This window comes from Lepus europaeus, chromosome 3, assembly GCF_033115175.1.
Source record: "Lepus europaeus isolate LE1 chromosome 3, mLepTim1.pri, whole genome shotgun sequence".
Classification (NCBI taxonomy): Eukaryota; Metazoa; Chordata; class Mammalia; order Lagomorpha; family Leporidae; genus Lepus; species Lepus europaeus.
In genome coordinates this window covers 76,563,958-76,579,859 of record NC_084829.1, presented here as the reverse complement: position 1 = coordinate 76,579,859, position 15,902 = coordinate 76,563,958, and the positions used below count along the sequence as shown (strand labels likewise).

The 15,902-nt window shown below is 37.4% G+C and overlaps 1 protein-coding gene across 1 annotated transcript in view; it reads left to right on the top strand.

Annotated features, from left to right (window-relative positions):
* Window positions 1-2,629: 2,629 nt before the first annotated feature.
* LCA5 (lebercilin LCA5) overlaps window positions 2,630-15,902 on the top strand; it is a 40,515-nt gene continuing 27,242 nt past the window's right edge. Inside the window, exons 1-3 of the mRNA XM_062186402.1 lie at window positions 2,630-2,765; window positions 3,878-4,199; window positions 8,910-9,439. Of these exons, the coding sequence (XP_062042386.1) occupies window positions 4,001-4,199; window positions 8,910-9,439 (729 nt within the window). The 5' untranslated portion in view covers window positions 2,630-2,765; window positions 3,878-4,000. The remainder of the gene's footprint in view (window positions 2,766-3,877; window positions 4,200-8,909; window positions 9,440-15,902) is intronic.

Here is a 15,902-nt window from a genome sequence, read left to right as displayed (position 1 = left end):
AATAATACTAAAGAAAAATAAGAGAAAAGAGAGTTAACCTGTAACATTGAAGGGGTAACTCTCTGCAGATTAAAGATGGCAGTGTTTCTGAAAGAGGAGAAATAATGACAATGGATAAAAACAGATTAAGATAAAGGAAAACTCCAAACTATTCAAAGGATCTGCATCAAAGGAAGATTCAGATGTATGCAATAGACTCTCAGAGAATCTGGTGATTTAAAAAGATCAGAGGAAAAAATGTGGTTGAAAATGGTTGGGAAAGAGGAATAATTGAAAAACTGTCTATGGAATAGTTGTGCCTCCCTTCCCACCCAAGCCTGTGCCCAGTGACTGTTAATACTCCCTGCCTCTTGGCCGGCGCCGTGGCTCAGTAGGCTAATCCTCCGCCTTGCGGCGCCGGCACACCGGGTTCTAGTCCCGGTCGGGGCACCGATCCTGTCCCGGTTGCCCCCCTTCCAGGCCAGCTCTCTGCTGTGGCCAGGGAGTGCAGTGGAGGATGGCCCAAGTGCTTGGGCTCTGCACCCCAGGGGAGACCAGGAGAAGCACCTGGCTCCTGCCATCGGAACAGCGCGGTGCGCTGGCCGCAGCGCGCCAACCGCGGCGGCCATTGGAGGGTGAACCAACGGCAAAAGGAAGACCTTTCTCTCTGTTTCTCTCTCACTGTCCACTCTGCCTGTCAAAAATTAAAAAAAAAAAAAAAAGAAAAAAGAAAAAAAAATACTCCCTGCCTCTTAATTCTTTCCTCTTTTCCCATCAAAATAAAGAGATTATTTCTTCTGAAAATAAAGACAACACTAAAGGAAAAATAACATTGCCACGCTGGACTTTTGTATCTGGAAATAAGCCTTCTTGATTTTAGCTTTTAGGGAGTCCTCTGTATGAGTCTAATGACTGATTCTGTGCTTTTCATACTAAAGTGCCTTGCCTGTCAGGAATCTCTACTCAAATGTAACGGATTTCCAATAACATTCTTTTAAAAATTATTCATGGTCAACCAAAAATTATCTTCAAAAAATAAAATTAGCAATGTATAAAGCAAAAAAAAAAAAAAAAAAAAAAAAAAACCCTAACATCACGTGAAACAAATTTTTCAATCAGAAGAGACTTTAAACAGATGTCTCTTATTCTCAAGATAAATGAAAGTATAATGCCTCAATAAAGCAGGAACAGAATAATTATTTTAGAAATCAGAGTGAGAAAGTTCTGAGAAATGAATATGTTGGCATAATTTTTTATAAATGATAGTGTAGAATAAAGATTGAATAAATCATTGAAAATAGAACAGCAACAAAGAAGAGCTGGATTGTAATTTGACCAGTGAAAGTTTCTAAAAGAGAAAATGGAGATCAATTATCATAGAAGTAATAGAAGAAAATCTCTAGTGCAAAAGGATACGGCTTTCCAGATTGTAAGAAGTATGTGATGGGTGGGAGGGAAGTTATGGGGGGGGGGGGAAGCCATTGTAATCCATAAACTGTACTTTGGAAATTTATATTTACTAAATAAAAGTTAAAAAAAAAGTACGTGTGTGGAGGGGGAGGGAGTTGGGTAATAGGAGGATGGGTGGAATGAGTCCAATGCAATAATCAAGACCGATGACCTATTCATACTGTGAAATTTCACAATAACAGGAGGGAACATCTTAACAGCTCTTAGGGTGGAAGAAAAGGGGAAAAACAGATAACTTGTAAAGGAATGAGAGTCAGATGAGCATAACTAGAATGTAAACTCCTAAAAAGGCAGAAAATTTAAAAAAAAATAGATACAGAGGGAACCCCATCTGCTAGATTATACCCCAGACGGCCAGGGAGCAGGAGATGGGGGGTGGGGTTTAACACAATCCAGATCTCATATGTGGGTGGCAGGAGCCCACTTATTTGAGCTGTCACCACTGTCTCCTGAGTGTGCCTTAGCTAGACTCAGGCAGACATTATTTTGGTGTTCATGTATGCCTTGCTTTCCAATTGTTTTCAGATCCTGAGATCAGATAGGAAGAATATTCAATAATTCAGTAGTTTTTCAATGAATATTTATTGTTGAGAAGATACTGTATGTGCTAGTTTGAATTTTTTCTTTACCAAAGTAGCCTAAATATTGTCCTTGAACACAGATTTTTTTTTTTTTTTTTGATAGAGTTAGCCAGTGAGAAAGAGAGAGAAAGGTCTTCCTTCCGTTGGTTCAACCCCCAAATGGCCGCTACGGCCAGTGCTGTGCTGATCTGAAGCCAGGAGCCAGGTGCTTTCTCCTGGTCTCCCACCTGGGTGCAGGCGCCCAAGCACTTGGGCCATCCTCCACTGCCCTCCCGGGCCACAGCAGAGAGCTGGACTGGAAGAGGGGCAACCGGGACTAGAACCCAGCGCCCATATAGGATGCCGGCGCCGCAGGTGGAGGATTAGCCAAGTGAGCCATGGCGCTGCCCCGAACACAGACATTTTTGTAAACAGTTCCAGCAGATTTGTGATACTGTGCTTTTTATGATTTTTATTGTTCTTTTTTTGTTTTTAAGTTAGAAGAAGGAAAGAAGGAAAGGAGGAAGGGTGGGAGGGAGGAAGGAGAGAAAAGAAAAGAAAGCTCCTATCCACTGGTTCACTCCCTAAATGTGCCAAAAGCCCTGGGCTTGACCAGGCTGAAGCAGGGAGCTGGGGACTCAATCAGATCTCCCATGTGAATGGTGAGGACCCAACTTTTTGGGTCACTGCCTGCTGCCTCTCACGGTGCACATTAGTAGGAAGTTCGAATTGGAAACTACTGGGACTGAAACCCAGGTAATCCAATACGGGATGCAGGCATCACTGAATTTAATGCCTGCCCCATGATACTTTTCTTAATTTGTTAATGGTTGGATATTTAAATTGCTTTCACTTGTTTTTTTTTTAATTGCACTTTATTGGTTAAATATGTGTGTGTGTGATTTTCCCCTTGTCATTTTCTTGGAATTCAGAAATGAATGTATTGGATCAAAGGTTAATTGAAGTCTTCATATATCTTACAACTTTTTTTTTTTCCCTAAGAAACTATGGATCTTTAACTGATAGCAACTCTGGTAGCATTGGCTAATACTGTTTTGAAAAATATTTTTTTGATCATTTGATAGCTTGAGGTTGAATAATTTTATGTGTAATTTGAATTGCCTATTTGGGAAGTTACTATGTATCTATCCCATTTAACTTTTAACTTCATATTTTCCTTATAAGTATTTATGTGTTAAAAATTGTAACCATTTTCTGTCATGTTTACAACTGTGTGTCATCAGATGTTTTTCTTTTAATTTTTTAAAATATACTTTAGTTTTACATTTTTGTAGTGGATCTTAGCTTTTTTGGTTTTTGTTATCAGGTTCTTTATCACCACCACCACCTCTATCCTTCACCAAAGAAAAAAAAGCTAGATTAAAAACACTGACAGTTTGATCATTATTGTCCTTTTCAAATTCACCATTTGTGTTTACTGTACTTCTTTTTTTCTTTAGATTTATCTGAAAGAGTCATGGGGGAGAGAGAAACACACACACACACACACACACGGAGAGAGGGAGTGATTGATTGATTGATTCTCCATCTACTGGTTTACTCCCCAAATGAGTGCAATTACCAGGGCTGGGCCAGGCATCAGGGGCCTAAGCACTTGGAACATCTTCCACTGCTTTCCAGGAAATAGTTGTTTCCTGGCTTTGAGTTGTTGCATATATGTGGGGAGTGAACTAGCAGAAGTTAGATTTCTGTCTCTGTCTCTTTGCATTTCAAATAAAATGAAAATAAACAGGCAAAAATAAAAAAGTAAGCTATATATCTTGCTTTTAGTATTTTTAATTGTAATTAACTGTAGAACTCTATTTCATGACTATATGATGATCTTGCTTCCCCTTCCTTAATTGTAGGGAATAAAGCTTATGTTCTGTTAATGTGAATTGCAACTACAGACATGTTGTGGAGAAGACTATGAAAATGCTCTTCGTTGTTGGGAATTTGTGATATGTGAATAGAGACCATTTTTCAAAAGAATGGGGGAAAGAGCAGGAAGTCCAGATACTGATCAAGAAAGAAAGGCAGGCAAACACCATTCCTCCTATTATTCATCTGATTTTGGAACTACACCACAGTCTTCTTGCCAGTCATCACCAGTCAATGCTTCTTCACCTGCAAGTATTAAGGGGAAGAGTCCTAAAAGACAGATTTCAGATAGCCAAGTGCATCAACAAGGTATGTATTCTCTAAAAGAATCCAGTGGACATACAAGACTCATCTTGAGTATTTAAGGAAAATATGTGTGAGTGAAACTGTTATACTGATTATTACATACATGAAAGCAGGCTGACTTGCATTTTGAATAGGATATTTGTATAAATATATATGTGTTGCTTATGGTGCAGTGTTACCATTTGTTATATTCAAAGTCATACAATATATAGAAGAAGGTAACAGAGTTAAGGCTTCGTTTTCTCTTCTTCCTAAATAAATGCTTGTCTTAATGTTTCTACAGTACTGTAAAGCCCATACCAAACATTTATACTTGTATACCTAGGGTATTATTGATAAGGATTACTTTAGGTTTTCCTGTTTCCCCAGAAGCAACTTAGAGGCCACTTAGGAGTCAGAACTTTGTAAAGCTTACCTTATTTGAGAAGAGAATTGAGAAGTTGTGCAAAACACTATCATCATCAACCAGAAAATTTCAGTAATTGTCTTTATACTAGCTTCTACTGTTCTGCTTTGCACTGTGTTTTGAATTAAAATCTGTGATAATTTGTCTATTTTAGACCAAAGAACAGGAAGGAACTGCTACCTTTCCTTAAACACCAAGTTAATTTCTCTGGGTTTAATTTGCAATCACCAGTATAGACTAAAGCACAGAAAAAAATAAATGTGAATGAAACAGCATCTTAAACACTCCAATTTGTGGATTTGCATGTTTGATGGCCTATTCTTCTTCCTTTTGAATTGTTAACATTAAAAAAATAAAATTGGTGTTCTATCAGAATATGCATGTATAATGATAAAATTTAGTAACAGTTTTAGTTATACCTATTTGTGTATCTTACTCCTTTTCTTATTTTACCAGTAATCTAACTTTACCTTGATTTTTTTGATAGATGCATAGTTTATTTTTACTGCTTTTTAAAATGAGTCATATTTTTGATGTTGACTTAAGTAGGAGATGAAAATGTCTTACCCAGTATCAGATTATCTTAATTCTTCTCATTCCAGTTGGCACCTATATTTTCGTCTCAATAGTTTAAAAAGCAACTATTAAAAATACAAAAGCTATTTAAGATATAAAATATAACTGAAAGCTGGGAAATATTTTTGAACTCAGTTTACTGAACAGTTTGTAGTCAAATTAAGAAATGCTAAAAATAAATGTTCAAAATTTTTTAAATGTCAAAAAGTTGGTTGTGGAAGCCCGTTTGTATTCGATGAGATAATTGAAATAAACATTAGTGAAAAAATCTATCAAGATCCTTATTTAAGCTTAACTTTTCAAATATGCCAAGTGAGCTTTATATCAATCTTGTTTTTACACATAAACATCAGAAATTTGGCACAATTGATATCTAAATCATTTTTATATGCAGTTCTCTGTCATTTGAAAACCTAAATATACATACCAGTGTAGCATACATAACAAAATTCTGTTAGTTCTGTATGTTAGGAAAGAAAGAAAATTGAGATGATAGATACTTCAAATTTGAAATTACATCTCAAAGAAATGCTGGGCAGTGGAAATCTTAATTCAAGTCACAGTGCAAGCCACACATGTAATTTTATATTTTCTAATCACGTTACAAAAAGAAAAGTAAGTGAAATTGGTTATAGTAATTTTTCCATCTTTTTAATGAAATTTTATAAGGTTAAATTGTAAAAATTACATGTCCTTTACTAGTTTACATAATAGAATCAGGTATCCATGGCTGGCAAAATGGAGCAGGAAAGGTTGGATCTTCTAGTTTTTCCTCATACTTTATTTAACCCAACATATTCAAATACAAGAGTACCCAGAAAGTTTATGGAAACATGGAATTAAAAGATAAATTTTTTTGATGTAAAATTTTTTTCAAATCTGGGCATAGTTTTTCATAATACATTTTTCCACGAACTTTTTGAAGACCCTGTTTATTATCATTTATACATTTACTCAGTAAAAAGCATTATGAAAGCCTTTTGCATTTTTAAACATTTTTATTTATTTGAAAGAAAGGGCTTGCATCTGCTGATTCACTCCCCAAATGCCTGCAGTGGTCCCAGACAGAGGCCAAAACTGGGAGTTGGCACATAATCCAGGTCTCCTATGTGACACACAGAAAGCCAGTTAACTTGAGTTATCACCACAGCTTCCCAAGGTCTGCATTAGCAGGACGCTAAAGACAGGAGCCAGAGCTGGATATGTGACTATCTTGACTGGTGTCTTAAGCACTTAAACATCCAATGTATCCTTCCCCCAATTTTTTTTTTAATAACTGTTCAACATTCTATTTGTATCTCCCAGTTACAACCTAGCTCAGTTTGGATTATGCTCATTTCAGATTTGCGGTAGCCACATGTAGTTAGTGGCTTCCATATTAGAGAGTATAGTTTCAAAGAGCCAATTAGGTATTCCCTCATTTCTTTTAATTACCACTTTTTTCATGAATTCAGGCATTTATAGAGCTGGAATTCTAAGTCTGTACACATTCAAAATAGTTTTCTAGAAAATCCTCCATCTTTTTAATGAAACTTTATAAGGTTAAATTGTAAAAATTACATGTCCTTTACTAGTTTACAAAATAGAATCCAGTATCCATGGCTGGCAAAATGGAGCAAGAAAGGTTGGATCTTCTAGTTTTTCCTCATTTTTTTTAAACTTTTATTTAGTAAATATGCATTTCCAAAGTACAGCTTATGGATTACAATGGCTTTTTCCCCCCATAACTTCCCTCCCACCCACACCCCTCCCAACTCCCACTCCCTCTCCCATTCCATTCACATCAAGATTCATTTTCAATTATCTTTATATACAGAAGATCAATTTAGTATATATTATGTAAAGATTTCATCAGTTTGCACCCACACAGAACATAAAGTGTAAAATACTGTTTGAGTACTAGTTATAGCATTAATTCACATTGAACAACACATCAAGGACGGAGATCCTACATGGGGAGTAAGTGCACAGTGACTCCTGTTGTTGACTTAACAAATTGGCACTCTTGTTTATGGCATCAGTATTCTCCCTAGGCTCTTGTCATGAGTTGCTAAGGCTATGGAAGCCTTTTGAGTTCGCGGACATCTATCTTATCTAGACAAGGTCATAATCAAAGTGGAAGTTAAAAAAAGGGAGAGAACGATCCAACATGGGAAGCAGGATACGCAGCAGACTCACAGAATGGCAGATGTCCTAAACAGCACTCTGGCCTCAGAATCAGCCCTTAAAGCATTCGAATCTGGCTGAAGAGCCTATGAGAGTATTTTAGGCATGGAAAGCAAAGACACTCTGGCAAAAAAAAAAGGAGGACCTAAATCCTAAATGAAAGATCTCTGCGAGTGAGATACCTTTCCTCATAATTTCTTTTAAACTCTGGAATGCATTTCCTTCTTTAAAAAAGTGCAGACACCTTGTAAATTAAAATTCATTATTATAAACTGTGGCAGTCTTTCAGGTGCTGCTTTTAAAGAGTGAGTGTTTGAATATTGAACTTAAGTTTGGTGAATTTTTGGTAAAAGTAAAAACATAAATTTTTTGAGAAATATATATATACTTTAAAGATTTCATATGCTTATCATTTAAAGATGTGATTTTTTTTATCTTGCTCTCAATTTATATCAGATATTTATTATTTGAACATTACACAAAAGAAATCCCCTGAGAAAGTCTGTAGAAACACAACTGTACTGCTGTTTTCTATTCAGTCACTGATAAATGGGTTGTGAGTTCTTATTACTAACAGAAACTTCCATGTAGAAGTTTTTTTTTTTTTCCTTTTAACAGGCAGAGTTAGAGAGAGACAGAGAGAAAGGTTTTTCTTCAGTTGGTTCACCCCCCAAATGGCCACTATGGCCGGCACGCTGTGCTGATCTGAAGCCAGGAGCCAGGTGCTTCCTCCTGGTCTCCCATGTGGGTGCAGGGCCCAAGCACTTGGGCCATCCTCCACTGCCTTCCTGGGTCACAGCAGAGAGCTGGACTGGAAGAGGAGCAACCGGGACTAGAACCGCAGGGTGCCGGCGCTGCAGGTAGAGGAGTAGCCAAGTGAGCTGTGGCACCAGCCAGAAGTTTTTCTTTTTCATACATAATTCATTTAACTTTCTTAACAGCCCAGTTATGTAGGCGGCGTTATCCTTGTACTATGGATTGGGAAAATAGGTGTGGAAAGATTTAGTTGAATTGCCCAAGGAATAATAAGTTGTAATTCTGAGTTCCAAATCTTCTCACAGTACAATACACTGTCATTGTGTTTCCTGAAATTAAGGAAAAGAGTTGTAATTAGTTTAAAGGAAATATACATTTTCATGTTTCTAAAAGTGTTCTAAAATATATTGGCACACATGACTCCAGTATTACAATGTTTTGTGCCATATTTGTTGTGCACCATGCTAATGCCGTTGATGACCAAATATGAATTCTGACTTGCTATCTTATTAAGTTAAAAATGGCTAACGGCTTATCTTACTATCTTTTAAAGCAATGTAAGATAATCCCTATATACTGTTGGGATATCATTTTTGATGGATCAGAATATTCTTGATTTTTCTTAACAGATTACTACCCTTTCTTAATAAACTCAAAGTAAGAACATTAAATAAAACCTAATATTCAAGAATTATAAAATCCTTTTTTAAGGACAAAAGTGAAGAATGTTGTAAGCCCTCTAGCATTGGCATAAATAATACTATATTATGTACAGCTTTTATTTTATGTTATCACTATTTCTTTTTCAGCCCCTATGAAACGAAGCCCTAAGGGTGTACCAAACAGAAAGGGAGTCCGAGTAGGATTTCGTTCTCAGAGCCTCAATAGAGAGCCGGTTCGGAAAGATCCCGATCTTGTTACAAAACGGATACTTTCTAACAGACTGCTAAAAATCAATGAGTTGCAGAATGAAATATCTGAGCTTCAGGTCAAGTTAACTGAGTTGCTGAAAGAAAATAAGACTTTAAAAAGGCTTCAGTACAGACAAGAGAAAGCCCTGAATAAGTTTGAAGATACAGAAAATGAAATCTCACAACTTATAGTTCGTCACAACAATGAAATTACATCACTCAAAGAACGCTTAAGAAAGTCTCAGGAGAAAGAACGGGCAACTGAGAAGAGAATGAAAGATACAGAAGGTGAACTAGTTAGGACAAAATTTTCCTTAGAGAAACTGAAAAAGATCTCTGAAGCTAGACATCTACCTGAACGGGATGATTTGTCAAAGAAACTAGTTTCAGCAGAGTTAAAATTAGATGACACTGAGAGAAGAATTAAGGTAAAATTTGTACAACTTCTGCTGGTGCTGTTGGGGTGTTTCTCATTGGATATTTGAAATGCTTTGTTTATTAAGCCACTTATTGAACTTTGGCATTTGCTTAGAAACAGAAACTTAGTAATGTTATCTTTCTGCCTAAGAGATTAGGGGATATTTAAGATTATGTATTTAAGAGCAAGATGGGAGAGACTGTGTCTGTTACAGATCCACAGGTTGATGGATGAGTATTTAACTTAATGGATCTTGGTCATTTTGAGAAAATATTCTATTTTTAATCTGTTTGTTTCTCTAAAGTTGAAAATGATACTATAATAGCCATGGTATATAAAATTGAAGTTTTGAGGCCAAGGCCATGTGAATGAGGTTTTCTTATTTTATTTCTTTGTACATTCTGTGAAAGACTAATTATAGTACATCTTTTGGGGGCCGGGTGTGCCTCTACTCCTCAAAGTAAGAACCAGTGGGAGGGTAGATGGGAGAATATTGAGTAACTAGTCTGAGAATACAGCAGATCTTGTTTTTTGTTTTTTGGTTTTTTGTTTGTTTGTTTGTTTGTTTGTTTTTAAGGTCTATATATATATTTGAAAGGTAGAGTTATAGAGAGGCAGAGGTAGAGAGAGAGAGGTGTCTTCCATCTGCTGATTCACTCCCCAAGTGGCTACAATGGCCGGAGCTGGGCCGATCTGAAGCTAGGAGCCAGGAGCTTCTTCTTTGTCTCCCACTTGGGTGCAGGGGCCCAAGGACTTGGGCCATCTTCTGCTGGTTTCCCAGGCCATAGCAGAGAGCTGGATCAGAAGTGGAGCAGCTGGAACTCAAACCAGCATCCATGTGGGATGTTGGCACTGCAGATGGTGGCTTTACCCACATCGCCTCAGTTCTGGTCACCAGCAGATCTTTTTAAAAATATTTCTTGTATAGAGAGAGAGGAAAAGTGTTTATACAGGGAATGTTTATTATATGCCTTCTGCTATATATGTTTGAAACAGAAGCCCTGAATCAAGTTTTTTGCTTAGAATTGACAAGTAATTTGGAAAGCAGAGGTAGGAAAAAAATAAGAGAGTAATGCCTCCAGTGAAAACTCTTTGAGCAAAGGAAACTCTGATGTATAAATTAGGGTTCTACAGTATATTAATTAGGTGGATTTTTTTTTCAATTTTAATTTATTTTCACTTTGTTTGAAAGGCAGAGAGACAGAGACAGAGATCTTCATCCACTTGTTTACTTCCCAAATGCCTGCCAACAGCCAGAGCTGGGCCAGGCGAAAGCTTGGAGTCCTATGTCTCAGTCCAATTCTCATGTGGGTTGCAGAGACCCAGGTACTTGAGCCATCATCTGCTGCCTTCCAGAGTATGTATTAGTAAGAAGCTAGATCTGAAGCAGAAGAGCCAGGACTTGGACTCCTAATTAATCAATATGATATATAACTGGATATGCGTAAAACAGGAAGAACATGAAACTGCAAGAGCAAACACATCTACGTACTTATATACTATATTTCTATATTTTTTTTAAAGCTTACTTTAATTATTTGAAAGGCAGAGTGACATAGAGAAAGAGGGAGATAGGGCTCTTCCATCCACTGATTTACTTTCCAGATAGCCACAAAGGCCAGGACTGGCTAGGCTGAAGCTGTGAACCTGGAACTCCATCAGTGTCATCCACGTGGGTAGCAAAAGCCCAAGTACTTGGGCCATCTTCCACTGCTTTCCAAGGCACTTTAGTAGAGTAGGATTGGAAGCAGAGCAACCGGGATTCGAACCTGCACAATGATATGGGCTGCTGGTATTGCAAGTGGCTTAACCCACTGTGCCACAGTGCCAGCCCCAGTATTTCTATCTTACAGCCAGTTGTGAAGGCTGTTGACAAATGGTGGGGGAAAGAAGAAAATGAAGAAAACATGGCATGGATTCATAACTCTGTGGATTCAGAGTTGTAGATCAAGATAAATTATATGAATTCTCTCCTGAGAGCATCTGTAATGATAAGTCTTTTACATAATTGTATAGTATCATCAGTTTTTTTTTTTCCACATTAGACTTTTTTTTTTTTTAAAGGTTTATTTATTTATTTGAAAGAGTTACACAGAGAGAGGAGAGGCAGAGAGAGAGAGGTCTTCCATCTGATGGTTCACTCCCCAGATGGCCGCAACAGCCAGAGCTGCGCAGATCTGAAGCCAGGAGCCAGGAGCCTCCTCCAGGTCTCCCATGCGGGTGCAGGGGTCCAAGGTCTTGGGCCATCTTCTACTGCTTTCCCAGGCCACAGTAGAGAGCTGGACTGGAAGAGGAGCAACCGGGACTAGAACCGGTGCCCATATGGGATGCTGGTGCTTCAGGCCAGGGCGTTAACCTGCTGCGCCACAGCGCTGGACCCTACACATTAGACTTTAAAAAGGTTTCAAAAAATTTTATTTTGAATTCATTGTAGGTGGACATGCAACTTGAAGACAGTTACATAAAGGATCATATGTCCCCTATTTTAATTCTATGTTTTTTAAGATTTATTTATTTGAGAGACAGTTACAGAGAAGCAGAGGCAGAGAGAGAAAGATCTTCTGTCTGCTGGTTCACTGAAATGGATGGAGCTGTGCTGATCCAAATCCAGGAACCAGGAGCTTCTTCCTGGTCTCTCACATGGGTACAGAGGCCCAAGGAGTTGAGCTATCATCTACTGCTTTCTCAACCTATAGCAGAGAGCTGGATTGGAAATGGAGCAGCCAGGACTCAAACTGGCACCCATATGGGATGCCAGCACTGTGGGCGACTGCTTTACCTGCTGCACCACAATGCCGGCCCCTCATTGTGGTTTTAATTCACATTTTTGCAATGGCTAATGATATTGAGCATCTTAACATATACTTAGTCACCATCTGTAGAATTGTTCATTCTGTTCATGTTTTATGCTTCATTTTCTGCATGGCTTATTTGTGCATTTTTTTTTGTTGAGAGTTCTTTATATAGTCTTGATATTAAAGTCTTTTGTCAGGTATGTGGCTTACAAATATTTTTTCTTAGTCTCCAGTTTGTCTTGTCATCCTCCTTTCAGGCTCTTTCAGAGGAAAAATTTTAAATTTCATTATGGTCCAGCCTATCAAATTTTTCTTTTATTGATTTTGCTTTTATGTCAAGTCTAACAACTCTTGGCCTATCCTTATTGCCCTTTGCCTCAAATACTTTCTCCTGTGCTCTTTTCAAAAGTTTTTTTTCCTGGCTGTATTGAGATATAACCAACAAATAAAAATTATATATTTAAAGGTTTGTAAGTTGATGTTTAGTGAACATTTTATGGTTTTCTGTTTTATACTTTATGTTCATGACTCATTTTCAGGTGATATTTGTAAGGAGTTTGAAGCATAGAATGAGTTTCTTCCCTTCCTCCCTCTCTCTGTCCTCCCCCCCCCCCCCCCAGTCCTTCCTTCCTTTGCCTGTGAATGCCCAGTCGTTCCAGCACCATTTGCTGGAAATGCTGTCTTTCCTCCACTGAATGACTTTGGCATCTTTGTCAAAAGTCATTTGGGCATATTTTTTTGTGGATTTATTTAAGGATTTGTTATTCTATTTCTCTCACTCTCTGTCTCTCTGTGTGTGTGTTTGTGTGTATGTGTGTATGTGTGTATTTGTACCTGCACTTTTTTTTCCCCAGAATCATTTTATTTAAGGAATACAGACTTCATGCTTTTTATAAATACAACTTTAGGAATATAGTGATTCCTCCCACTGTACCTGCCCTCCTACCCACACTCCCACCCCTCTTCTTCCTCCCTCTCCTATTCCCATTCTTATTTTTTACTAAGATCTATTTTCAGTTAACTTTATACACATACAAATTGTATGAAAAAAACCCAACTTGTTCAGCAGTCCAGACAAAGGCTGTTCAAAGTCATTGCATCTACTGCTTTCCCAGGCCATAGTAGACATCTGGATTGGAAGTAGAGCAGCTGGGTCTCAAACTGACCCATATGGGATGCCAGCACTGTAGGCGGCAGCTTTACTTGCTACGCTGAAGCACCGACCCCGTTTTCTTTGCTTCTAAATGACTCTATTTCTTGCTGCATTAGAAGATTACTTTTTAATTTTTATTTTCATGTTTTAGAGCTTATTGTTTTAAAATTATTTTCACAAGGTATTATGAACTGTGTTATACACACAAAGAAAGGATTTGGTTTTAGAAATTTACTCATTTGTTAGGAGTTTTGAGTTTATAAACTCAGTGCTTTGATTGGTAGATCTCAATGGTTTCATTGCCTCTGTGATTCAAACTATATGTTACGAACTGCCATGTCTTTATCCATACTGTCACTTGAGCTGTCAAGCCATACTCGCTGTCTTTTGAATGGGGTAGTGCCTGTATCCTAGCTGAGGATAATTATTATCCATTCATCAGCTTACCTTTCATACTGCTTAAAGCCTTTGGCTTTTATCCAACTCATAATCTCAGTAATCAATATAGAATTTTTGAAAGAATATTTTCATTTATTTGAAAGGCAGACAAGACATAGATGGAGACATAGACAGTTTTTCCATTGCTGATTAACTCCCTAAATGCTGGGAACAGAGAGAGCTGGGCAAGGCTGAAGCCAGGAGCCTGGAACTCAGTCTGGGCTCCCCATCCATGGCAGGGATTGCAAGTACTGGAGCCATCACCTGCTGCCTCCCAAGACGTACATTAGAAGCAGAATAGGAAACAGAGCTGAGACTCAGTCCAGGCTCTTGGATATGTTTCAAAGGATGCCTTAACTACCGTGACAAACACTCACCTCCTAACTTCAGAATTTGAAATATTCACTAGCCAATTTCTAATTTTCATATGAAATTTAGCTTTTGTTTTTGTGTCTCATTCAAGTTTTCAAATGTCATTCACCATTAAGTTAATATTTATTCTTCTAACTCAGGGTTATAGTGAGTAAGACTTACTGGATAAGGAAGAAAGCTAAGAGTATGATTGAGGTGTTCCATTTTGCAAATTAACTAAAACCCAAGAAAGACCTGGATATCCCTTGACTTAGCAGTAATATCCTAGTAGTGCTGTGTTTAACTTTTGTGCTGTTCCTTTCTAGATAGCTGTCTGATGCTGTTGGCTTTTGGTTTTTCTTTTTGCTTAACCTTTTAAGTCCTTAGCTGGAATTGTGACAGGTGGCTTTGTTTGTTTATAGCTTATCTCATTTCAGGAAGGAATTAAGGCTACAACTTTTTTTTTTTTTCCTCTTGTTAGTTGTGCTTCCTTCTTAAGGGAATGAAGCATTCTTTAAGGGTGCTTACAACTAGTTGAGCCGGGGAAAACTGTCCCTCTACACAAAACTCTATGTTGGGTGCAGGCTTATTTTGTTGATTGACAAAAATGACAATGCATAGAATTTCAGCAGTTTAGGAGTAGTAGTTTAGAAATAGATATGTGATAAAAAGACTAATAAGTCGAAAATATCAGTAGAGACAACCACTGAAACAGTTCTGTCTTCCTTCAGAAATCAGCCTACCTTGTGTGATATGGATTGCTCTGATTCTCAGCTGTATAATAGGGCTGGAGGACTGCTTGATGGGGTAAAACTTACTGAGTTCTGTACAAATGGCAGACAGTTACATTAGACTACTATTTTAATTAGACTATATTTTATCCCTTATTTAGAATTGAATTTATATCTTTACTTTGTCTTTTATGTAATAAATTTGTTGAGTAGCATCATGTCAAAGTAGCATCAATGTAGGCAGATAGCCTAGTGGTAGATCATTTGGATTAGATTCACACCTCTGATTGTTGACTACAGCTTCCTGCCAATGCAAGCCTGGGGAGGCAGTGGTGATGTTTCAAGTAACTGGGTTTCCATCAGCCATGTGGTAGATCTGTGTTACATTCCAGCATCTAGTTTTGGCCCAGGCTAAGCCCCTGCCATTGCCGCCCTTTGGGGAGTATACAAGTGGATGGGATCTCTTTCTCTGTCACTCAAATAAATAAGTAAATAGAATTGAAGTAGTGGCCCCATTTTATTTATTTTAATACAGTGGTAACACATTAATATTTGAAATTTAAATAAACTGCAACATGTGCAAAGTCTAACTTTTATAGCAAAAAAAAAATCTCATTTTGTATTCACAGAAGGCAGTAGTTTTCAGTTTTTGCTCTTAGGATGCTTTTATACCCCATAAAAATAATTGATAACCCTTCCCTTCTAAAGCTTTTATTTATGTGGATCTGTTGGTGTTTACTACATTAGAAATTAAAGTTGAGAAGATTTAAAAATATTTCTTAATTCATGTAACTGATAAACTCATTACATGTTATAAAATCTTAATGAAAAATACCTAATTTTTAAACTAAAAGGGTAAAAGTGGCATCATTTTGTATATTTGCAAATTTCTTTAATGTGTGGCTTTATAAGGGACAGCTGGGTCTTCATAGCTGCTTTTGTATTCTGTCTCTTATAATTTTTTTGTAGTTGATAAATATACAGAAAATTCAGCCTCACACAGAT